At 37.3% G+C, this 25777-nt stretch overlaps 1 protein-coding gene, 1 long non-coding RNA gene, 12 other non-coding genes and 1 pseudogene across 20 annotated transcripts in view; 1 reads left to right on the top strand and 14 right to left on the bottom strand.

Annotated features, from left to right (window-relative positions):
* The window catches only part of LOC101744858 (uncharacterized), a 41265-nt gene extending 16752 nt beyond the window's left edge, over nt 1-24513 (bottom strand). Inside the window, exons 1-6 of one of the 7 annotated variants that reach the window (XM_062674750.1) lie at nt 24495-24513; nt 23362-23390; nt 14532-15321; nt 14279-14460; nt 12712-12829; nt 11138-11381 (exon numbers count right to left, since the gene is read on the bottom strand). In XM_062674750.1, the coding sequence (XP_062530734.1) occupies nt 11138-11381; nt 12712-12829; nt 14279-14460; nt 14532-15321; nt 23362-23387 (1360 nt within the window). In that variant the 5' untranslated portion in view covers nt 23388-23390; nt 24495-24513. The other 6 variants (XM_004929657.5, XM_038018530.2, XM_021350243.3 and 3 more) reach the window with 6 other exon arrangements.
* LOC119630162 (5S ribosomal RNA) lies at nt 1679-1797 on the bottom strand. The gene has a single exon (XR_005245948.1). It is a non-coding gene; the product is annotated as a 5S ribosomal RNA (ribosomal RNA).
* Nucleotides 3584-3690, bottom strand: LOC119630204 (5S ribosomal RNA; annotated as a pseudogene).
* On the bottom strand, nt 3762-3880 carry LOC119630177 (5S ribosomal RNA). The gene has a single exon (XR_005245963.1). It is a non-coding gene; the product is annotated as a 5S ribosomal RNA (ribosomal RNA).
* Nucleotides 3952-4070, bottom strand: LOC119630161 (5S ribosomal RNA). Its single transcript, XR_005245947.1, has one exon. It is a non-coding gene; the product is annotated as a 5S ribosomal RNA (ribosomal RNA).
* Nucleotides 4142-4260, bottom strand: LOC119630192 (5S ribosomal RNA). The gene has a single exon (XR_005245978.1). It is a non-coding gene; the product is annotated as a 5S ribosomal RNA (ribosomal RNA).
* Nucleotides 4760-4878, bottom strand: LOC119630160 (5S ribosomal RNA). Its single transcript, XR_005245946.1, has one exon. It is a non-coding gene; the product is annotated as a 5S ribosomal RNA (ribosomal RNA).
* Nucleotides 5338-5456, bottom strand: LOC119630159 (5S ribosomal RNA). The gene has a single exon (XR_005245945.1). It is a non-coding gene; the product is annotated as a 5S ribosomal RNA (ribosomal RNA).
* Nucleotides 5474-9104, top strand: LOC134200875 (uncharacterized). Its single transcript, XR_009975969.1, has 3 exons — nt 5474-6931; nt 7388-7505; nt 7597-9104. It is a non-coding gene; the product is annotated as an uncharacterized LOC134200875 (long non-coding RNA).
* Nucleotides 9457-9575, bottom strand: LOC119630184 (5S ribosomal RNA). The gene has a single exon (XR_005245970.1). It is a non-coding gene; the product is annotated as a 5S ribosomal RNA (ribosomal RNA).
* LOC119630191 (5S ribosomal RNA) lies at nt 9947-10065 on the bottom strand. Its single transcript, XR_005245977.1, has one exon. It is a non-coding gene; the product is annotated as a 5S ribosomal RNA (ribosomal RNA).
* On the bottom strand, nt 10137-10255 carry LOC119630190 (5S ribosomal RNA). The gene has a single exon (XR_005245976.1). It is a non-coding gene; the product is annotated as a 5S ribosomal RNA (ribosomal RNA).
* Nucleotides 10327-10445, bottom strand: LOC119630158 (5S ribosomal RNA). The gene has a single exon (XR_005245944.1). It is a non-coding gene; the product is annotated as a 5S ribosomal RNA (ribosomal RNA).
* Nucleotides 10517-10635, bottom strand: LOC119630149 (5S ribosomal RNA). The gene has a single exon (XR_005245940.1). It is a non-coding gene; the product is annotated as a 5S ribosomal RNA (ribosomal RNA).
* On the bottom strand, nt 10707-10825 carry LOC119630189 (5S ribosomal RNA). Its single transcript, XR_005245975.1, has one exon. It is a non-coding gene; the product is annotated as a 5S ribosomal RNA (ribosomal RNA).
* Nucleotides 24514-25777: the final 1264 nt, after the last annotated feature.

Here is a 25777-nt window from a genome sequence, read left to right as displayed (position 1 = left end):
TCGTACCATCAAACGATACAATAAAGACTCTAGTGTAGATGACAGGTCAAGAAGTGGTCGCCCTCGGTCTGTTAGGACTCCAGCAGTGATAAAAGCTGTGAAGGCGCGAATTCAAAGAAATCCCAAACGTAAGCTGAAACTGTTGGCCCTTCAGATGGGGTTAAGCAGAACCACGGTGAAAAGGGTGTTAAATGAAGACTTAGGGCTTCGGGCATATCGAAGAAAAACAGGACATCGTTTGAATGCTCGACTAATGGACCTGAGACTGAAGAGATGCCGCGCTTTGTTGAAGCAGTACGCGGGAAAAAAATATCGGGAAATTCTTTTTTCGGATGAAAAATTTTTACCGTAGAAGAGAGCTACAACAAACAAAATGATAAGGTGTATGCACACAGTAGTGAAGAAGCGAGCAACCGTATTCCGCGTGTCCAACGAGGTCATTTTCCATCCTCGCTCATGGTATGGTTGGGAGTTTCTTATTGGGGCTTAACAGAGGTACATTTTTGTGAGAAAGGTGTAAAAACGAATGCAGTTGTGTATCAAAATACAGTCCTGACGAACCTTGTGGAACCTGTTTCTCATACCATGTTCAATAACAGGCACTGGGTATTCCAACAAGATTCGGCGCCAGCTCATAGAGCGAAGAGCACACAAGACTGGCTGGCGGCGCGTGAAATCGACTTCATCCGGCACGAAGACTGGCCCTCCTCCAGTCCAGATTTGAATCCGTTAGATTACAAGATATGGCAACACTTGGAGGAAAAGGCGTGCTCAAAGCCTCATCCCAATTTGGACTCACTCAAGACATCCTTGATTAAGGCAGCCGCCGATATTGACATAGACCTCGTTCGTGCTGCGATAGACGACTGGCCGCGCAGATTGAAGGCCTGTATTCAAAATCACGGAGGTCATTTTGAATAAACTTTAGTGTCATAAGAATCTATGTTTTGTTAAGTTCATTTTGGTGTATGAATGGTTACATAATGAATAAACTTGTTTCAATTATTTTACATTAAACATGTGACAGAATTTATGACCTGACTAGGTATATCTTCATTATTTTATTATTTGGTGACTATTGTGGAATTTATTTTATACATGATTATTGTGGAATTGATTTTCTATTATTTGGTGACTACATTTTGGTGACAAATCTACTATTTTGCGTGCAAACCCAATTATTTAAGAAACACATAACTAATTAAATTGGCGATAGCATATATGATACCCGAAGAAAATTTGTGTGTCGTCACGAGTTACCAAAATAAAAAAAAAGCAAAAAGCCAACTTTTTTTTTCCTACCTAAGCTGGTAGCCTTGAGAGGCTATTCCAGAGTAACCTTAATTAGTAGGTGAGCTCACGGGGCTCAAACCTGACGACGTTGCTAACACGAACCCTAGCAAGAGCCGTGCTTCGCAGAATCTACCACCGGATCCGAAACGCGACCCACTGAGAAAATCCGGCGAGAAACTCAGTGGGCTGTGTCTGAGGGTTAATTTACTCGTCGAGCCCTTCGTCGCAAGCGACGGTTTCGACGAGAACGGTGACTGGTGCTTGAAGTACCTAAAAGCGCCGTTAGTGGATCGGGAGGATCCGAGAAGACGTTGGCGATAAAACGATCGTATTGCACGAAGAAAATCTGCGTCATCAGGAGTTACTAAAAGGAAACAAAGCAAAAAGCCAACATCACGTGGTGTTCCCAGGCGGTCACCCATCCAAGTACTGACCACGCCCGATGTTGCTTGACTTCGGTGATCGGACGAGAACCGGTGTATTCAACATGGTATGGACGTTGGCGACGAAACGATCGTATTATACGAAGAAAATCTGTGTGTCATCACTATTTACGAAAAGAAAACAAAGCAAAAAGCCAACATCACGTGGTGTTCCCAGGCGTTCACCCATATGGACGTTGGGGATGAAACGGTCGTATTCATCATCATCATTCTTTCCTATTTACCCTCTGCTGGGGTGTAGAGCTCGAATAAATTTTTTCCATTTATATCGGTCTTGGGAAGTCTGTTCTAGCTCCTCCCACGTCGTGCCCAAGACCCCTAGCTCCTGCTCCACCGAGCGACGCCAAGTTGTTCTGGGGCGGCCTCTCTTCCTTTTGCCAGACACTTTCCAGATCAGTGCTCTCTTTGATAGGTGGGTATCGGGCTTTCTCAAAGTGTGACCAATCCAATGCCACTTCCGCGTAAGGATCTCCTTCTCCATTGGTGTCTGCTTAGTGATCCACCACAGCTCTTCGTTAGTGATCTTCTCAGACCAAAAGATTTTCAAAATCTGACGCAGGCACTTATTCACAAACACTTGAAGTTTTTTGATCAAGTCCTTGCGAACCAACCAAGTTTCGCTCCCGTACAGCAATACAGACTTTACATTTGAGTTGAAGAAGATCCTCACCTTTGTTCGTCTTGTTAAGGTTGAGGAACTCCACACTGGCCTAAGTTAACTAAGCGCGGCTCTGGCTTTATTTATACGAGCCGCAATGTCTGCCTCGGTGCCTCCCCTATCGTCCAAAATGCTGCCCAGATAACAGAAGCTTCCCACCTGCTCGATTTGCCTCCCTTTGATCGACATAGGAGCCGAATCGGTGGTATTTATGCGCATTTCTTTTGTTTTTGAGAAATTAATACGCAGCCCTTTTCAGCTTCATCTACTAGATCATCTGCTTTGTTTTGTAGCTGCTGCCGATTGATTGCTAGGAGGCAAATGTCATCAGCAAAGTCGATGTCCTCTAGGTCTTCATCCGCGGTCCAAGGCAGTCCTTGTCGGCATTTACAGGTGACTCTGCGCATCACATCATCAAGCACCATTATAAAGAGCAGGGGAGACAGCAAGCAACCTTGCTTGACGCCTGCGGTGACCACGATATTATCCGTAAGTTTTCCCCTGTGGAGTACTCTACACGACGATCCATAGTAAAGGGCTTTTATGACATTTATGAGCTTGTCGGGCACGCCTTTTTTCTTCAAAACAGTTCAAATGCTGGACCAACTGACATTGTCAAAAGCCTTTTCGAAGTCGATAAACAATGTGAAAACTTCACACTGCATCTCCTGACATTGTTCTAGGATCATTCGTAAAAGGTTTATTTGGTCCGAGCATGAACGTTCTGGTCTAAACCCTGCCTGCTCTTCTCTGAGCTCACTGTCAACCCACTTTGGCCATCCTCATCAGCAAAATTTTCGCGAGAACTTTTGAACAAATTGGTAGCAGGCTTATACCCCTCCAGTTGGCACACGAGGAAAGGTCACCCTTTTTTGGTAGTTTCACGATAACGCTTTCCTTCCACGATGCTGGTATGTATTCCTGCTCCCAAATAAGTGATAGCAGCGGGTGTAGAATCTGGGTAGTGAGATTAACATCCGCCTTCAGTACTTCAGCCGTAATGCCATCGCCACCGGGAGCCTTGCCAGTTTTTAGAGATGTGATTGCTTTTTAATCTCGGTTACGACTGGAGGGCCCACTTCAATATCAAGTAGTTTCTGAGAAGACTCGTGCCCAACGCTAGTCACCGTGGGTTGCACGAAAAAAATCTGCGTGTCGTCACAAGTTACCTAAAGAAAACAAAGCAAAAAGCCAACGTCACGTGGTGTTCCCAGGCGGTCACCCATCCAAGTACTGACCACGCCCGATGTTGCTTGACTCGAGAACCGGTGTATTCAACATGGTATGGACGTTGGCGATGAAATGGTCGTATTGCACGGAGAAAATCTGCGTGTCGTCACAAGTTACCTAAAGAAAACAAAGCAAAAAGCCAACGTCACGTGGTGTTCCCAGGCGGTCACCCATCCAAGTACTGACCACGCCCGATGTTGCTTGACTTCGGTGATCGGACGAGAACCGGTGTATTCAACATGGTATGGACGTTGGCGATGAAACGGTCGTATTGCACGGAGAAAATCTGCGTGTCGTCACAATTTACCAAAAGAAAACAAAGCAAAAAGCCAACATCACGTGGTGTTCCCAGGCGGTCACCCATCCAAGTACTGACCACGCCCGATGTTGCTTGACTTCGGTGATCGGACGAGAACCGGTGTATTCAACATGGTATGGACGTTGGCGATGAAACGGTCGTATTGCACGGAGAAAATCTGCGTGTCGTCACAAGTTACCAAAATAAAACAAAGCAAAAAGCCAACATCACGTGGTGTTCCCAGGCGGTCACCCATCCAAGTACTGACCACGCCCGATGTTGGTTGACTTCGGTGATCGGACGAGAACCGGTGTATTCAACATGGTATGGACGTTGGCGATGGAACGGTCGTATTGCACGAGGAAGATCAGTGTATTATTAATATAATAATAATAATAATAATAATAATAAAGCCATTTAATCCAATTCTCACTCTCGATTTATAACACAATGATTGTTAGTAAGTTGTAGTTTAAAATTAAAAGGTTACATACTTATAATTAATTCATTATTTAATATTAGTACTATTTATGAGATTTGGACCCCAATCTGGGTAAAGGCCTCCTCCATCCTTTTCCATGACTCCTTGTCCTTGCCTGATTTTATCCAGTCGTTTCCTGCGACGTGTGTTATGTCATCGGCCCATCGTCTTAATAAAATTGTCGACCAACATTCCTTTTCCCCATTGGTCCTTTCCATCGTGTGGCTTCAATGGTCCATCTTTTGTCTGGGTATCGTGAGATGTGTCCGGCCCATCTCCACTTAAGTGAGAGTGCGTGGCTGAGAGCATCGGTAAGTTTAGTGTATTATTATGAGTTACCAAAAGAAAAAGCAAAAAGCCAACATCACGTGGTGTTCCCAGGCGGTCACCCATCCAAGTACTGACCACGCCCGATGTTGCTTGACTTCGGTGATCGGACGAGAACCGGTGTATTCAACATGGTATGGACGTTGGCGATGAAACGGTCGTATTGCACGGATCATTCCCGATCCTGCGGACAGAATGGAAAGCAGTCGACGTTGCCCAAAACACGTCATCTCGGATCCTCCCGATCCACTAACGGTGCTTCTAGGTACTTCAAGCACCGGTCACCGTTCTCGTCGAACCCGTCGCTTGCGACGAAGGGCTCGACGAGTAAATTAACTCCCAGACACAGCCCACTGAGTTTCTCGCCGTATCTTCTCAGTGGGTCGCGTTTCAGATCCGGTGGTAGATTCTGCGAAGCACGGCTCTTGCTAGGGTTCGTGTTAGCAACGTCATCAGGTTTGAGCCCCGTGAGCTCACCTACAAAAGTTAGGGTTACGCTGACATAGCCTCTCAAGGCTCTCAGCTTAGGTAGGAAAAAAAAAAAAAAAAAATTGCACGGAGAAAATCTGCGTGTCGTCACAAGTTACCAAAAGAAAACAAAGCAAAAAGCCAACATCACGTGGTGTTCCCAGGCGGTCACCCATCCAAGTACTGACCACGCCCGATGTTGCTTGACTTCGGTGATCGGACGAGAACCGGTGTATTCAACATGGTATGGACGTTGGCGATGGAACGGTCGTATTGCACGAGGAAGATCAGTGTATTACAGGGGGGTGCAACTCCCATACAAAGGAAAATAACATACAACTAGCGTCATCTTACTCCTGTGGCGACGTCATTTTTGTAACTTTTAGGCATTAATGATCTAATAAACTCACTAGATGGCAGATATGAGTTCTGACTCAATAAAAAATGTAGCGTACTTTGAAGCAGTGCTTCCACTTTTAGGGAATTCTCCCTTTTTTAGGGAAAAATAGCTGATATTTTGGATGATAAAGACAATTTAAAAAATACCAGGATTTAGGATATTTCGGGATAAAAAGCAAAGCCTATACTAGTAACTGTTGTGAATTTTAAAATAAACGATAATTAAAGTAAAACAATGAACATTTTATTTTATGGAGAGAGAATGACATTAAGTCGAGTTGACAAGTAAAAGAATAAAACAGAGTTGTGTATAAAAACTATAAAGGTTTGATTCAACAGTAACCCTCTAGTAAAGTAAATCATAGATTAAGTCACTGCTTTTTCTTAGGGATTCCCCAGAATCCCAATAAGTATAATCCGCCAAATTTTTATTTACCTATTTTCGTTGATGTCACCAGAACTTACTTGTATTGTAATATACAGGTACTTCATGTACCATGAAAGATTATCATGGTAATTTCATTTACGAAAACCTTGTAATTGTCATTTCACTTTTGCTAGCAGTTCCTTCTTCAAAGACTGAGGTGGAAAGATTATTCAGTGTTCTCAAATTTAAAAACTGACAAAAGAAACAGGCTTTCTAATGAAACCCTGAACGGCTTGCTTCATAGAAAGTTCCCAACTTTGCCAGCAAACAATTGCTCAATTTTAGAACCGAACAGTGTTAGGTTGTGCAGCAAAAGAATATAAAAGCAATGCGTCGACTTCCTTGAAAATTCTAATCCTATAGATCTATGATCTTCTGGGGGCGTTTATATTATATATACCTACATTAAATAATATGCTGTGGTTTATTTTCTGTATTTTATTTACGCTTTCTATATAAAGGATTTATGAAAGTTGTCTAGGAAATTTTAGGGTAAATTCAAAAGAAACTAGGGTAAAATGTGTTAAAAAAAACGTAAGTGGAAACACTGCTTTGAAGTTTTCAAAATTCCAGGGCCGTAAAACAATCTCAAAAAAAAAAAAAAAAGTTTTCAAAATGTAACGATTTAATTTTTTAAATCGTTTTTTTTTGGTCTTGGTGTGAGTTATTTTACGTTGTAGTATTAATTTAGAGCAACTTTTAGCTTTATGAGAATATTAGACGATTAGACATTGAGAAACTCTGTTTTGAATTCTCTTTAGACATAACTTGGCTCCAATACTTTTTTCTTCGTTAGCGTTTCGTAAGCCTGTGTAACTATTTTCATTTCTTACAGAATGTTTATTATTAAAAATCAGCATGCCTCGAAGATCGAAAATGAAATGCTATTTCGGATGCCTTGATAACGGTGAGTTTACACTATTTTCCCGGTATATTATTTGCTAACAGAATTATTATTCATAATATAATTAAATGAATTAGCACCAACTAATGGTCCTTCCTATTTCTGCTGCCTAGCTATCATATATGTTAAGTTTTGATCAAAACAGTCGGTATTAAGTCTCGTACTATCACACACACACCTCAGATAATAAAATTGTCTCGAGTGGGTGGAAGTATTTATGTTTTGCAACTCAGCGTATTATATGCTTATTGTCAAGTGGGCCCGAACTAGTTTTTTGGAATGATGAATCAGTCATGCTTTCCTGTTTAAATAAAATACAGCACAATTGATCTCACATCCAAAGTTAGATGATGGCATTCACGTTTTGTTTCCTGGTGTTTGATAACTAAGTTACACCAAGTGGCCTGTGACCACGTTCATCCTTCTACCCAATATAAAATAATGTTTTTATTTTTGTAGACAAAGGTTTGATAATGACAAAATTTTATAGAAAAATTATAAGGAGCACTAAAATGTCTGAAACATGAAAAGATTGATGCACTATATTTGAACCAGAGTGTGTTATATATATTAATTTGTAAGTATGATTACATTAACACTAAATTTTTCATGGTCGTATTTTTTCAATATTTGTTACATACTTAAGATACTTTGTTTCTCCGTTTCAGAAGAGAAACTGATTCAGCAAGGAATGTGAACTCACAAGGGATCTTAATTTTTTTTAAATATGATATAATTTATAAATTAATAATTGAAATAGTTCTTAAGAACTAAATTGATGCCAATTTTGTTTTAAAATAGGTTGTTTAGTTCTTATAGTTATACTATTACGTTTGAATAGTTGTAATTAGTAAGTTAGTAATATATGAAAATATACTGATATAAATTTTTGTAAATAACCTTTTGTAAATTCTACGAGAAGATGATTTTAATTAATGATCAAAAGTCAACGGTCTTTAAAAGCATTATTTGCAATTATTTAGATTAACTGTGGAATATATTTGCTAAGTTGTGTTTTCTGTATGAGCAGATATAAATGAAAATGCCCAAACATGATTATGTTTCTTACATTTTCATTATGTGAAATCAATATGCTTGTGACTGAGTATATTAATAATTTATTAAAACTTAAGTGATAGACAGCAACCCCTATGGCACTGCTGAAGTTTATAAGCACTGGTGACCACTTATCATGGGCCGGGTTGCGTGCTCGTCTGCTGTTGAGTGAAATAAAAATTTTCGAAACCCTTTCTATTATTTAGATGTAATATTAGTGTACATTTAATTTGGATTAAAAGATAAATTTACATTTTATGTTTGCATGTGTATGTTTATAATTCATTTGCATGTAACGAACACCAGTTTCTTTTGTAACAAAATGTAAACTAATGGTTTGTAATGAATGTAATTAACTTTAAGATGATTTTCTTTCAATCTGCTGTTTGTTTCATCTAGTATTACCAAAGCTAAAGCATCAGAAACGTCAGAATAGAAATAATTTAGATAGGGAATAAAAGTATAACTAATGTAATCATGTCTAAGATTACTATAAGCGTCATTAAGTACAAACTATCAATATTTAAGAGTACTTTAAATCATCATTACATTTTTTAAACATTTTTTGTTTTTCAAATCATGTAATAAAACGTTTGTGCAGAACAAAATGTCACATGTTATGAACATGATTGTGGGTTAATCGTTTCTTAAATTTCTAAATGTTTATAAGAATGCTAAGAATAATTTAGTATTCACTTTAGTGTGTGTATTATCTCTACAATGCTAGTATAAATGACAATTATTGTATGACGAAGCATAGGTAGTGTTTATAGATGTAATATTTTCATACAAGGTCATGATCTGTCACGATCAACTTTAAGCAAGAACTGCTATAGTTAAGAAACAAATTTATTAAATTTAATTCAAATTGTCTACTATGTTTGTAATGGAAAGCTGACATGTTTATATTTCGCACAAATGACTTAAGTGACATTGAATGATTTGATTATCTAGACTTAATTAACTTTTAGATAACTTTCGATTTAATGTTATTAAGTACTCTAGTAGGATTAATCTAGAGGAGTTATTGTTATTCGAAATTTTATACAATTGTACGTTCATACTATCTTTTAACAGTAAATTGTTTGTAATATAGGGAAATTAAATAGCTTACAGAGAATTACAGCTTTTTATTTAAAAAAACTGTTTTCTCTCTGTATGAAAAGGTCTTATCGATTAGAATGCTGAACACAATCAAACGTTCTTTAATATTTCATAAGTACTACCGGGAATTTCAGCGATTCTAAACGATAAGGTTTTTTCATAAAGAGAGTTAATGATAAAAAATATTAAAATTACTAAAAAAGCCACCTGGTGGGGGGTAGGGAGACTAATAATCGACAGCAGCGACGCCTGCTGTCCCGGGCTCTAACTAAAGCAAAAATAAAAATGAGAGTTGCGCATCTATCTCAAATATATTAAGTGTATAATCTATGGTGTATTATTATGAGTTACCAAAAGAAAAAGCAAAAAGCCAACATCACGTGGTGTTCCCAGGCGGTCACCCATCCAAGTACTGACCACGCCCGATGTTGCTTGACTTCGGTGATCGGACGAGAACCGGTGTATTCAACATGGTATGGATGTTGGCGATGAAACGGTCGTATTAACGTCGTATTAACGTATAACGGCCGCTTGGTGTAGTGGTAAGTGACATGGTCACTACACAAGGGGGTCGCGGGTTCGAATCCCGCCAAGGGAAGATATTTGTATGGTAAATATAAATGTCTTTTCCAGGGTTATGGATGTATATTAAATATATGTATGTGTATAATAAAAATCTTACATTTATTTCCGTTATCTGGTACCTGTAACACAAGTTCTTTACGAACTTATCACGGGACCAGTTAACGTGGCGTGATTGTTAGTAAATATTTATATTTATTTATATTTATATTTATATTTATTGCACGGAGAAAATCTGCGTGTCGTCACAAGTTACCAAAAGAAAACAAAGCAAAAAGCCAACATCACGTGGTGTTCCCAGGCGGTCACCCATCCAAGTACTGACCACGCCCGATGTTGCTTGACTTCGGTGATCGGACGAGAACCGGTGTATTCAACATGATATGGACGTTGGCGATGGAACGGTCGTATTGCACGAGGAAGATCAGTGTATTATTATCAGTTACCAAAAGAAAACAACGCAAAAAGCCAACATCACGTGGTGTTCCCAGGCGGTCACCCATCCAAGTACTGACCACGCCCGATGTTGCTTGACTTCGGTGATCGGACGAGAACCGGTGTATTCAACATGGTGTGGACGTTGGCGATGGAACGGTCGTATTGCACGAGGAAGATCAGTGTATTATTATCAGTTACCAAAAGAAAACAACGCAAAAAGCCAACATCACGTGGTGTTCCCAGGCGGTCACCCATCCAAGTACTGACCACGCCCGATGTTGCTTGACTTCGGTGATCGGACGAGAACCGGTGTATTCAACATGGTATGGACGTTGGCGATGAAACGGTCGTATTGCACGGAGAAAATCTGCGTGTCGTCACAAGTTACCAAAATAAAACAAAGCAAAAAGCCAACATCACGTGGTGTTCCCAGGCGGTCACCCATCCAAGTACTGACCACGCCCGATGTTGCTTGACTTCGGTGATCGGACGAGAACCGGTGTATTCAACATGGTATGGACGTTGGCGATGGAACGGTCGTATTGCACGAGGAAGATCAGTGTATTATTATCAGTTACCAAAAGAAAACAACGCAAAAAGCCAACATCACGTGGTGTTCCCAGGCGGACACCCATCCAAGTACTGACCACGCCCGATGTTGCTTGACTTCGGTGATCGGACGAGAACCGGTGTATTCAACATGGTATGGACGTTGGCGATAACAAGATCGTATTGCACGATTAGGATCAGCGCGTCGTCAGTTCGTCACGTCAGTGATCTTATTTATAAACAAATATATAACTTCTTTGTAAATATATAACTGATGAAACCTCGTCATTAACGTTTAAGTGCTTCAAGTTTTTTTTAAATAAAGTGTGAAAAGTGTTATTAGTTAAATAAATTATTTTTCATACATTACAAAATATGTTAACAATAAAAAAAAAATCATCGGCTGCATTCCGAATTATTTAGTTTTGGCGAGCAGTAACCACGTAGAATCAATTATACAATACATATCTTGCTACAAACCTTGGATGGCCTCATACTGCGGTTCGGGGTTGTATACCTCATATTCTTTCTCTCGTTTGAGTAATGTTCTCGGCGCCTTCGTACAGGGACCCACGTCGACCAGCTTGGCCGTGTCGTGATCCGTTATCATTACACACGCGCTGTTCAGTTCCGTGTGTATGAAACCTTGCATTCGCAAGAAAACTAGAGCATTCGATATGTCCAGTGCGTACTGCACCGCCGTCTGTGCGCTTAGTATGCGACCCTGAAAACAACAAACTGGACCTAAGAGATTATAACAAAATAAATGAATAAACGCATGCCCGTAAAGGGTACCGTACTACAAAGAACGAGTTTAAAATTCAATGCAAATGATATAAATAAATTTAGCATGTATTAAAAATAAACAAATAATCCTGTAAACGAATATATGGCTGTTCCCACAAACATAAGCTTCGAAAATAACTTCTTGAGTAATGACTGTGATAAGGTACACGTGAAATAAACAAAACATTAGATCAGGTTCATATTTTAAATCACTAAATAAAATTTAATAACTCTCACTTTATTTTGAAACCAATCAAAACGTATGACGTCATACGAGGCTAATCGTTTTACATTAGTGTGTCCTATTCATTGTACTTTTCACAGCAGTTTAATGATGTCACAAATATGTAATGAAATAGCATTCAGTTTTATAAAGTTTGCAAGGCCATTCTTTAATACATATGAGTGCAGACCGACTGCCTGCTATAACGGAGCTGCATTCATCAGCTGATTATGATGGAGATGCGTAAAGGAGCTCTGTGTTCTTAGTGCGAGTTTTTTAACGTTCTCGATAGCGTAAAAGTTAGCTCATATTTGTAGGGAATGGGATTGTTTGCGTACGTTTGCCGCTAGGGGCGCTGTTCCAACTGCATACAAAATTGGCTTAACTTTTACACTATCGAGAGCAGAAACTCGCACTAAGTACACTGAGAAGAGATCGTCTGGCTACAAAACTAAAGAAGGCATTAAACGTGGGTTAACGCCTGATCATGCAACTGAGCAATAGGACACCAGTACATTTAAGGCGTTAGTCATCTTTGCGCGTCTCGACACGACTGCTAATTGGTTCACCCTGGCCATAGACAGTCAACGGCAATATATATCTTCTTTTCAATCATGTCACCCTTGACAGAGTGGTCGTGATAGTCATGTAGCATTGGTAGCATTAAAAGGAAAAATATATATTTAAAAATGGCGGGGACGTCATGATTTTTTTTTAATTTTTCGTAACTACCCTCACTAACCTATTAAAATAATTCTAACATGTTAGTTTTTAGAATAGATATATAAAATTCTAGACGTTTCCGATTTTGTATCCCGTTGTAACTTCTTGATAAATTAAAAAAAAAAAATGTAGTGAACATCATGTACTTTTTATTCCTTTGTTTGTTTATAATCTACTCAAATTAAAATTTAACTTAAATAAAGACATATACACAACTTGCATAGGGTCGGTTAACTTAATAGTCGCCAGAGACAACCACTTATTATAAATTAAATTAGAAAAAAATTACAAAATATATAAAAAATATTAAACATCAAAATACCTTTTCGTGAATAATTCCATATAAGGTATCGACGCATCGTTCGCAGATTAAGTGAATGTTGTTCTGTGCATCCGGATACAGGCCCATCAATAAGATAATGTTCGGGTGACGACATTTTCTGAAATAAACAAGCATGTATTAAAAAAAAAAACTTTTAATAACGCTGACGCAGTTAGCTAAGCTCATCAACTTTTTAACGCGAATACACTGTAACTCAATATAATATGCTTATTTACTATGGAGTCGTGTCGTACATGTGTTTCAAAGTGAAAACCACTTCAGCACCGTTGTAATATAAAAGTTGCTAGAATGGAAATGAAACTCAGAAAGTGGCGGTAACAAAACAAACGCTTGAGGAACCGAAAGAATGAGATACTAGCAAGTACCAATCACACACACGAATTCTATTATATTTAGTTTTTGTTATTCCTTGTGTAAACTCAGAGCTCACGGTTTACGTGTTATTAAAATGGTAATTGCAGTCGTCGTGGCCTAAACAATAAGACGTCCGCTGTATTCGTATCTAGCGATGCACCGGTGTTCGAATCCCGCAGGCGGGTACCATTTTTCCAATGTATAATAATAATAATACGTATTTAACAAATGCTCACGATTGACTTCTACGGCGAAGGAATAACATCGTGTAATATAAAATGAAACCCACAAAATTATAATTTGCGTGATTACTGGTGGTAGGACGTCTTGAGTCCGCACGGGTAGGTACCACCGCCCTACCAAATGAAACCTTACAACTCATGTCTGAAGGTGGAGGGCGGCATTTACGTTCTAGATGTCTGTAGATGACAACGTGAACTACCTGGCTTATTTCTATACACGCGGTTGAAATATCAATTGTACAGTTTAAAGATTGTCCTGCTGATGTACAGGGGTTTACTGCTCGTGGTAATCGCTAACACCAGGTGAGCTATTAAATCGACCTTCTGTCTAGAGCAACAACGGCTTCCTGAATTTTCTATGTAAATTACTTAAATCCTCTCTGATAAAGTCAGTATTCAAATGGAATTGTTGTAATCGTGTTTTCGGGTGATTGTATAATTATTGGTATACCGCGCAACAACAGATTAAAGACCCGCATTTCGTGTTTCCCAATAACTTCGAGTCTGAAAGCTTATTTTTTATTTTTATTTAAACGCGACAACACCGTATCGTTACAGATATTCGTTCGTACGGGCTCTTAGGAAACCGTATTACCATTTGCATTTTGCACAGTTTAGTTCTAAATAGTCGACAACTCAAATTGATATTATGTGAAACAAAATTATGAGCAAATCAAAGCGAACGCAGTTTTTTAATCGTTGGTAGTCTAAGGGACTATTCCAACTTCGCGCGGACCGGTAGGTGAGCTCACAAGAACAACCTGAGAGAATTGCTAATACTAGCCCTAGCAAGATCAGTGCTTCGCAGAATCTACTGCTGGATCGGAATCGCGACCCGTTAAGAAACTCGGCGTGAAACTCAGTGGGTGGCGCTGTTAACGGCACGGAAGAAATGAGTCTAACACAATAACACATTATTATTTACGTACCAGTTCCATTGACAATCTTACCGTAATATATTAATCTCGGTGTTCCGTTTCTTCCTAACATGTTGAGCGGTTACACCGACCAACTTCTTAATCTGAACCGGAACTACACCCCACTTGCCGTTATTCCACGTCTTAGCCTTATCTATTGTCATGTCGAGACTCCTGGCACTCGCAATTGGCAAACCAAAAGCGCTCGTATCGCTCTACAAATAAAACTAAAAATCAGTTCCAAGTTCATAAATTATCAAGCAGATGATTTTAACCATAAACCGACCTTGCTGTCATCTGATTTGGTCGTGTTTGGTGACCTAACCAACTGCTCATCCGCCCATTGATCAAAGTTCTTCAACTCGCTCATTACCTCCCATAGCTTATCTTCACAGCTGTCATCTTTGTTGACACTTTCGGATTCCGAATTATTGAAGGATTTCACGTCGCCCGCTTTATTCAAGCCGTCCACCTCTTCGTGGAATATTCTGGAAGTTCCCAGAAAGTCTTTCGTTTCAAAAGGCAAGGAACTATTCTTGTAGAAATCAGGTGGCGAATCAACCTGATCATCCTCGTGGAAGTCAATGTGTTTCTGAGCAACGAAATCCAAATCGGGAGATCGACAGACGTGTCGTCGGGTGCGGTGGTGGGTCTTATGGGGTTCAGAATACGAAGGGTTCGGAAACATATTCCCGGGCATGAACACTTGGTTCTGGAACAAAAATTGTATGTTCGGAACGCCTTCGTACACTTTCTCTGGTGTTGTACTTCGATTGCGCTGATCTTGTTTCTTTTTGTATTTGATAGCGGATTTTTTTTCATAGTTGAAGGTGTTATCGTGATCTGCGGAACAGTCGGTGCACGAAACCGGAAGAGAGTGTCGTGAACGTTTTTCTTTAACCGGAGTTTCTTGTAGATCTCTGTTCCCAATAGAACGTCTGGCTTGGAACTCCGCTAAATCACGTTTGTACTCTTCAGTGCGGACGGCGTTTATTTGCGGGTCTCGTGCATTCTGTTCCTCTGGAACTGTGGACGTCGGGCTGACGCTGTGACGAGTGGTCACAGTCACACGTTCCCTAAAATAAGTAAACAAACAGTACAGAATTTGTAATTGACATATGTATTAAATAGATGGAAACTTCGATTAAAAATCTGAGAAAATAAAACCAAAAGAAAATTCCACAATTCAGTTACTTAATGGACATATGTATTGTAATAACGTTTTGGTGGGCATTTATGAAATAGAAACGCTATTACAAGCCCACAAGCTACAGTATTTAATAATTGATTTACCATTAAGGATATTTGAATTTGACATCTGTTGTGTACGATTTAGCTCCTAGCCTGTGTTTATTTATAATTTGTATGTTCGATATTTCCCTCGAATTTCAAGTTTTCTGACACAAATTTCTGCACTAGTTTGCCTTATGTTAGAGATAAAAAACATATTATGGGACAGCATAGGCATAGTCCGTAGAATAATTACGGCGACAATGACCGCTCACCGTCATGTGGATCAAACGACTGACTGCACTGACAGTAATAACAATTAGCAATTAGCAAAATTTTCGATATTTCCCTCGAATTTCAAGATTTCTGACACAAATTTCTGCACTAGTTTGCCTTATGTTAGAGATTAAAAAATATTATGGGACAGCATAGGCATAGTCCGTAGAATAATTACAGCGACAGTGACCGCTCACCGTCATGTGGGTCAAACGACTGATTGCACAGACAGTAATAACAATTAGCAATTAGCAAAATTTCAGGGCAATACTAAATGAACAACGTAAAATTTGTTAAATTAATTCAAATTATCGCTATCAAGATTAAAATGACTTCGTGTCTGAAATAACAAGGCCATTAAAAATGTTAAAATTAAGTTGTATTTCATAACCGACTCGTGTTCTCCGATGTTAAAAAAAGATTAAATTCGTTAACATAGTTAATTTACTTATGGTACATTATGATACAAGGTTTACGTTAAGTTCCAAGTCAACGACTGGAAAAAAATCTTTACCATCAAACTGTAACAATGAACAACAGATAGTAGTTCGACAGGCACGTAATGAGAAACGCGTTGTTAATATTTTTTATACGCACGTAAAACATCTTTAGAAGTTATAATGTACGTAAAAGTTCGTTAATAGCATTTAGCATTGAAGTCTTTAGGGTATGGTAATTATCTAAACAGACCTTTTCTTTTAGGCCGTAATGATTACTTGTGGCCCGAAATTATTTCCAGTTACCGACCCGAAAATTAGGCGCAAGGGTGGAAACTGAACCCATAAATGGGAATGTGCGTGGGATTGTTATGGTGCGTGCGGGCCGGTAGTGTGACAATAATAGGGCTGATGTTTTATCTACATCCAATAGGTGAATGACAGCATTAACATCACTTACTTATAAATATTGATATTCCGCTATTAAATGTTATTTTTCGGCACATATGGTGCTAGGCGTTTACCGATACTGTATCTCGTCAAGACCATAGCGTAGATGCCACTAGCTCACACAGTGATCATGATTTTATATTTAAACTAGCTGACCCGGCAAATGTTGTTTTGCCATATACATATAAGATTTCTAGGGAATTTCTAGCGTAGAAAAAAAAAGCTAACTTATTGTAAGTGTGAAAGGATGTGGTAAATGAGTGAAAGAGACATGAAGCGCTGTGAACGATGAGGGAATATAAAAATAACAAAACCTCATTCAATCACGTAATGCCTCAATATAACAAAAAAAAAATGTCCATAAAATAAAAAATTAATGTTAGGGTGGACAACCCTTATCACTTATTCTCAGCTCATTAAAATCTCATAAGAATCGGTCAAACCGTTTCAGAGGAGTATAGTAACTAACGTTGTGACACGAGAATTTTATATATAAGATAAGTTTTAAAAATAGTATCACCAAGTTCGTACCAGTCGCTCCGCTTAGTTCGGTGAGCAAAAGCGTGGGATTGTTTCGGGTCACCGCACACGAAGTACACTTGACAAAACTAATGGATTACGGCGAGTAGCCGAGGTATTCTTACGGTCTACCTGTCACACTTTACTTTTATCTATGCTATGTTGATTTTTTAAAGTGAAATATACTTTACCTACATTATTGCACGCTGAAAACAAAAATAGCAGTCATCATTATGTTATTTTTATTTGGAAATCCATCAATATCTCGTACAAAACCAAAAGAAGACAGGGGTGAATGCAAATCAACGCTATTCCATATCAGTCATTTTCGATTTTGTTGTTTTACTTATTTACTTCTTAAAATGTTTTTTTTTGTAACAGATATATTATTTTATTATTATTATTGTTGTATTTATTAAAATGTTATTATATGTACATACGATATTCAAAGAACACAGGATAAAAATAAAAAGTTTAAGAAATACTGCTGGTGGCGGTGGCGAAGAAACCTCTTTTTAGAGTTCCAGAGTGACTAAACTCCACACAATATGTGCCGTCTGCTTTCTGAACACGGCCTCTAAACTAGCTGGATAACGAAAGTTTCTTATGGTGTTGGTAGGCTGGTAGGTAGGTTTTCGCTATCAAGCCGTGCACCGACATTTTTACAATTATTATTTTATTATTATTATTATTATTATAGCACTAAAACGTAGGCAAAGGACGCGTCCGGGCAAACAGCATAGACATACTGGCGTATTTATTAAAAAAAAAAAGGTTTTATTCGGAATCGTTTAGAGTTTTCGTATCTTTTCGTAATTTTTTTCAACGCTAGTGGAACAATTACAATTTTTAAGACCCGACTTTAGACCCTGCTGATACATACGTATGAATGAATTCGAAATGTTAGAACTATGTCAGAGCTGATGTCGATGTAAATACACTACACAATTTTAAATGATTTTACGGTTTCATATCGTTTTTGTCGTGACTACCGAAATATGATGTCGTCGTAGCCTTTTTTTGGTCCAGGAGGAAATCGTCGGACTTCGCCTACGCATTGGGGCGGTACGCCGGACATGTCATTGTCAGAGTTGATTCGATTAAACAACCTGTTGCTCAACAACTGGCGTCCGAGTCTCAGATGACAAAACTCTCTCCGCAGGCAGGAGGAGGTGAAGTATAGCATTTCGCGCGTATCCATATTTTGGAGAAAGTGTGATCGCCACTTCTCCAGACTTGGTTGGTTTGCTCGCACGATGAGCGAACTTAAGAGCTCAGTGAAGACGATAAGATTTGGCTAAAAACTGTCCGAATACCCTTAAAGGGTTCCTACGTTCAAGGTAGCCGGTTCGTGAATGCATTTACTACCGGATCAATATCGCGACCCACTGAAAATCCGGCAAGAACTTTTCGACAAGTACGGTGCCCTGTGATTTAGCTGCTAGTATTAGGATTAATAGTGCCCGACAGCAGTTATTTCATTGCAACTTCGCTTTCCAGAAAATGTAGAAATTAAGACGGCGACATGCTTATGATTATGTCCACGGGCCCTTCTATTATTTTAAGTCTATTTTTAAACAAATTCATCGATAATCAAAATAACATTCTCCATATTTCCTTGACCTATACGCACATTTACATCGGGTCTATTTGATAACAGGATTACCGTTAGTATTTTTATTATTGGTACGATCTTTTCTCACGGTTAGACCAAACAAAATTCAACTCGCTCCAAATACGAACGTCAGTTCTAAAATGGAAAGTGTCTTTTGAGAAGTCAGTGCTTCTGTGAATTGACTTTGTAATAGTACGAATTGTATAATTTGAATGTGAAGAAGAAAAAAAAACTAACAAAAGAATATAATAATGAGCGGAATAACTGGCGAGCAGTGATTATAATCACGACAACTCGTTGGATTGACGTTCGATATACTTTTATGCAATATTGATTTCATCATCTTTTAATTTTACAACAATACTTTTTGATCAGTGATAAGAGTGAAACAAATACTTATATAGAACTTTTCTAATTTTTACAGTTCATGTGCTTCTTGAAAAGAAATCATTATTTTATTTCAAAATGTAAAATTTGCTATTAAAACAGTTAATAAATTGGCAAATACTAAAATTTTACACGGCCAAGTTTCAACATTTCACTTTTTGAAATCGAATAGGCGTAAATGTCAAAAACCCGGAAGCTATAATAAAGTAAAACAATGCATTACGTAATTTAGCAATTAAATTGGAAATAATTTCGTAGTTTCGGATACGATTTCCATTATCCAATGACACGATGATAGCCCTCTTATATAAATAAGAAACTGTCCGATCCGGCCATCAATTTTAGTTATTTGTAATGCAATAAGAAAATAATCGAACGCCGGCTATCAACAAATAGTGAAAGTGAAATTTCAATTATACTGTTTTAGTGAATGCATCGAAAGGTCCAATATTGAACCCAGTAATTAATGGAGGCATCAATCATGTTTTAAAAAAAAAATAGTCTTTTGTAGTCTACATTCGCGAAATCGTTCGATCGGGCACAATAAATTGCCGAGCGAAAGAGTAATCGTCTCTTTATTCTTTTTATTCTGTCCGAAAATTCAGATCGAAAGTTAGTAGGTGAGATTCGTCACGCTTGCAGGATAGTTAAAGAGTGGAACACTAGACAAGCAGCATTCAATAAAGAACTAAAAAGTTAGCACCGGTTAGTCACCGAACTAAGAAATCGGGCGACTCTGGTAAAGACTGTCATTGTGAATATACAATATTCGTTGCTGTCTAAAAATATTACAAAACTTTTTATTGATGTCGTAACTGCATTTCTTTCGGATATAATCTAGTGAATAAAACGAAACTGTTATATAATTCTGTATCAATATTCTGATTAGAACTTGAATTATAAAGTAACTAAACTTTAGCTTACACTTTCGTACGCCTATCTAAAAGTTAGTAAAGGGTAGATTTTCGTTACGTGTGATGTCATTAGGGTCTCAAATGAATCGAGCGGCTGTTCTATGCGCTATGAAATTATATAGATTTTCATGTCCATTTCGGCTTCTCCTGATAGGTGGTTACTGGTGTATATAACAAAACCGAATTCAACTAAAACACAACAGCCTATGTTGTGTGTACATGACATCATGCAATTGGTGTTAAAAATATTAAAACTGATAGGTTTTTAGGATACTAAATAAAACCTATTAGTTTTTTAGATTTCACATGATGTTTAATAACTAAACTTAACTTAAATAAGAATAGCAATTGGATCCTTTTAATTGAAATAGCATAAATAAAAACTCTAATTAGACTTTTGTTATTGGTTTCCGTTTTCCCATTCAATATACACTATAAAATTGACAATCATTTTTTTATTGTCATCAGAATACATAAAAATTCAAAACAAATACATAGGAAATACTAGTAATATTGGTCGTTACATGATTATTATCGATACCTAAAATTCTACCAACTTCAGCCACTGGGAATCTAGGCGTCTCAAAACACTAAAAAGGAAAAAATCACGTGCTTCACAGACCGCTTAGGTTATAACAATATGCACCATTAGTAGGAAATATAATAAAACATTGCCATTTTAATTGTTATAAATATTATTCCATCATCATAGTTTTTTTTTTATGATTGAAGGATTGCTGGTGGCCCTGAGGCCTTTCCAGTTTCACCAGGACAGCTGGGCGAGCAAAGACTCAGCCAGGTGTGGGATTTGCTAATAGCTGCCCGAGCGCCTCCGTAAGAGACCTACCAACTCAAGAGCAACTGCTTCGCGAATGAATCTACTACCGGATCGAAATCGCGACCGCAACCGCTGAGAAGATCCGGCGAGAAACTCCGCGGGCTGATGCATGGATTAGGGTTCACGTCGAACTCTTTGCCGAGTTCGACGAATACGGTTACCGGGGACCATTAGCCTGCTCCTAGTGTTAGAGCTGAAGGCGTCGATAATCATAGTATTTCAAGAGTGTTAAAGGTGCCTATTAATTTAGACAAATTGCGTACTCGCTCCTCGATTTTTATTCGGGTACAGTCGTATTTCTCGAGACTACAATGCACGCCGTAACATAAGGCATCGGAGAGATTATGTGGGTATAATGTAATAATTTCACTCGATTCAATATTATTACGTATTAATGCAGTATCACAAATCCATCGTGAATATTTAGACGGATAATCTTTGAAATGGTACAAATTAAGTTTAATAAACAGAGAAGACGATGGTTTTTTAAGGGGTTATTCCAGCTTCCCATGGATGGATAGGTGAGCTCACGGGTTCAAACCGAGAGCATTTGCTTACACCAGCCATAGCAAGAGCAGCGCTTCGCAGGATCTAGTAGCGGATTGGAATCGCGACCCACTAATAAGTAGATCAGACGAGAAACTTGGTGGTCAAGACGGTATGAACACGGAAAAGCTTCTACCGATTCTATACAGAACCCTGCCAACAATTGACTAGCGAATACGCAAATTCAATACCTACCTAGTTTGTTCTGTATCTCTATATTAATTACCTTCGCTGCGAAAATATCTACTAAACTTGTACCGTACGTTTTCCATTTCTTTCTATTCAGAGTACCGAATAACAAGGAAGTAGGTATATTGATAACTGTAAAAATTTTAATTTCGCATTGTCAGGCAGTGTGTCAATTATTTCAAGTATACTCGTATTGTTGCATTACTAGCGGTTTTTAGCTTAATGTTGATGTAAGAGTATAGAATTTTCATTTATCACGCGATTTTTATTCTTGTTTAATAAAGCGTTGTTAACGATAAAACTTTTGAAATTCATAATCTTCAGTTGCGTAATATTGAAATATTTATAGATTTATTTTATATATTTATTGACATTTGGAAATCAATTCCTTGTTTTCGTTAAAGAAAATAATAAGGACTTTGCTGTTTTATATTATTATTGTTTCAAGTGCACGCCGCCTATGTAATTTATATAGTTATGATATTATTCTTTAATTAATGTTTTAATGTTGTACGATTCCCGTCGGATTAGAAAAAAATAGCAAATTCGTCCAAGTAGGTACGTCGATTTAGAATTGACACCGTGAAGGTGGTAGTCGCTATTTGGGCCAAGAAATTTAATAATCGTTCTTACCCACGCCACGTACGAACTTTCGAAGTATGCTACCGCCATGTATCCCGAAACCATAGATCTACATAGCGTCTCGCTTCTGCGGAAGTCAGCTATCCATTGACAATAAAATTTAAGATTGTATTTTAATTTGCCTTGTTCCACTCTAAGGTTCCCCACCTACCTCATTTGAGCAATCTAGATCTGATCAAACCGAATTTCATTAGACCAGAATAATTTGTTTCAATAATTGAAGTGCATAGAATTTTACAATAGTTCATCTCTCACAATTGTGAATGGTGACCTCCATTCAATAAATCGCCATTCAAAAATAATGAAAAGAGCACAAATCTGATGATTCAACATTTTAGGTGGAGACATCACAATGTACATGTAGCTGCTATTGTTACAAAAATCATGATTAAGTTTTACATGTTTAAATGTTGATGACATACCATTTGGATGTTTGTTGGGAAATCTGTTTCTTATTGGAAGTTTTCTTAAAAAAAAGTTTTTATATTTTATTGAATATAATAATTAATAAAGTTGTAAAAGTAATTTATTATTCATTAATTTTGATTGAATGGATTGTGGGATCACTAGAACATCATACTTTAAAAAAAAATTACATAGCACAAGAATTTGATTTTGGTAAATAGTTTATATAAAATGTTTAATTCAACAATTTTTTTTAGGCTGTTAACATCAGATATTTTATAAGATTTTTTTTAAATTACATTTTTGTAACTATCATAAAAATATTGAACTATTCTAGTTATAATAAGCTTATCAAGAATTAAAAAAAAAACATAAAAAGAACCTAATCTTTTTATTAAATTAGGATTTATATTAAATTAAATTAAAAGTATTATCAATATTATTTTAAATTGAAAAGCTCTTCTCATTGGATTTTTCAGGTGAGATACAATTGAAGTTGTTTGCAGTTTCTTTTTTGGCCAAAAGATGGTGTTTTAGTTTGGTATGTGTATGTGTAGCAACAGGTGTTACGATTTCATCAAAAGCGAGATTTTTCTCATTTTTCATCAACAACCTACTACTAGTAAAATGATTGCAGCAGTGGAAAAACAAATTTAAATGGTACTCACCGACGTAACCACTTGAATACTCCCATATCCTGCAAAGAATCCACTTTTCTTTTACGACTACAACACAATTAATTATAATCTGCAAGTATTTACTGATTAACATATAAACTCTATTTTGTATGTTTAAATTTGTCGACTAAAATGGATGGTATTGCGAAACGGGCACGCGGCACATTACCGGCGCATTACAATCCGGAATAGTTACAAAAAACGGGTAGTAACAATGACCGACGATATATTGTGCGGTCAGACAAAACATCACGAACAACGCGCTGTTCGCAATGAGCCTGAATTTAGTTTTTTGTACAAATTACTTTTCGTTGCGCTCCGTTGATCCACTTCATGCGACTGGTTGAAGTTGGCGGGCGCCGTACCTCGACCGTTCAAGTCTAGGTTGCTTCGGCTCGCCAATGACGCCAACAATGCATGCCCCCTACCGTCTATTTCAAATATGTACTAAGATAATCTATTAAAATACTCTAATTTCTAAGATAATCCGAATACTTTACGTGAAATGTTTTTTTTACCTGCAACTTATTTTTTGTTCTAAATGATATCGCAGAGGTTTGTCTTTGTAATCAAACACAAACTTTCTCATCACGTTAGCTTAACTTTGAAGTAAATTAATCTAGCCTCAAAAAATATTCGTTAAAAAATTTCACAGCAAATATCTTCAAGATTTAAATACTTGCATTTTAATTATATTAAATTAAATACATTTTTAACAAAAAAATGTTACGTTTTAGATCTGAACCGTCTTCATTAAGTTACTTTACTGATATCACAGAACACTATTACCTACTTCTAGCGAACTGATATGCTCAAAACAATTTTAATAAACATTCACGTTGACATAATCAATCAAGATCCAAGACAGTTAAATAAACACAACAATTTCATTGATTCATTTTGTAGGATAGGTTTCTTTAGCAACAGTAATGAATGAATAATGTCTTCCGGATATTCCATTCGTTTAAGTTTTCTTTGTGCTTGACATTTTAATATATTTTTCCTCCGTAATAGGTACTGAGAAAGTAAATTAGTGAGGCATTTGCAGACCATAAAAATGTTTCTGCTCAAGTTCAGACTTTTCAAATACATAATGTCTTGAATTAACATAATTCCGCCATTACCTATTGTTTTTGCATGTATCTTTCCGTGAAACGAAAAAGAAATAGGTACCTATTCAAATTCAATTTCATTCAAGGGCACTTCCGCTTTAGAAATTATTTTACATACAAGATCCGCTTCCGATAAATTCAAAAACAACTCTTTTTGATTGCTTATAGGCAACAGCTAGAAATGAACACGACAGCCTCTACGCAAGCATTTTTCAAAACAATAGAGACTGGACCCCATGACTAAAAGCGGCATGCTGCATTTACGTTATGATGTTTAAGGATACCACTTATCAATAGGACGGTCGTGATATCATCTGTCCATCTACAGCAAACATTGTTCGTCGATAGAGGGCGTTGAACAAAGTACAATATTTTATCATTCATTTCATCACGTTTTCATTTAAACCATTTTATGAGTTCGAAATCATTTCAATAATTTATGAAAAATCCTCTTTCCAATAGAAGTCTTGTTGAAATTTCAACTGTACACTCAATTAAGAAAATCAGTTATTTTCATGCGTTAATATTTCCCTGGTAAAAATTATGCGAAGATCGTGTTTAAATTAGCCTGAACAAAGACAGACGGACCGACAGAAAATTGCGTGTTTTATTTTAGTATAAACAATAGGAATTGAAAAAAATCACTATGTATTTGATTTTTTTATTTATTTCAAAAACATATTTCAATTTCATTTCTTGTATACACATAGATTTAATGTCATCTAATGCCCCAGAAATACAAAAGAAGTATATTGCTGGCATACTAGTAGATAGAAAGATCACAAAAGATGTACGCATGATGTAGGTACACCAAAGATGTTCTATACAGGGTTCGTAGTAGCCAACCGTTGAAGCTCACTGTCATGAAGTACAAAATAGAATAACTTATTTACGTCCTTAGATAAATATCAGCAGCTAATACTAATCATGAAAAATTTTCAAGGAAAGAGATCTGGCGAAAGAACTTACAGCTAAAGAACATCTTGGACTGAATTGAAATTGCCAGTACACTTAAAGTAGTCAACAGCTTTTCTTCTAGATACCTATAAAAATGGAGTTTTATGGAGAATAAAACGTAGTCCCATTAACGGTCAAACTCTAGCAGCGTTACAAGAAGTAAGAGTTTTAAAGATTTAAAATTGTTTAGTACCTGAAATCCATTTAACTCTATTTCATTTAATGTTACGCTTCTATTTCATTTTTCGAACATATTAAGTATAATTTTTTGTAACACAACAGACCTTCAAATAGGTATGGCTTTATGGGTGATGCTCCCTTTGAAATGTCAATAGACG

Source organism: Bombyx mori, chromosome 21 (genome assembly GCF_030269925.1).
Source record: "Bombyx mori chromosome 21, ASM3026992v2".
Lineage (NCBI taxonomy): Eukaryota > Metazoa > Arthropoda > Insecta > Lepidoptera > Bombycidae > Bombyx > Bombyx mori.
The sequence above is the reverse complement of the archived record's forward strand: the minus strand, read 5'-3'. Positions and strand labels throughout refer to the sequence as shown.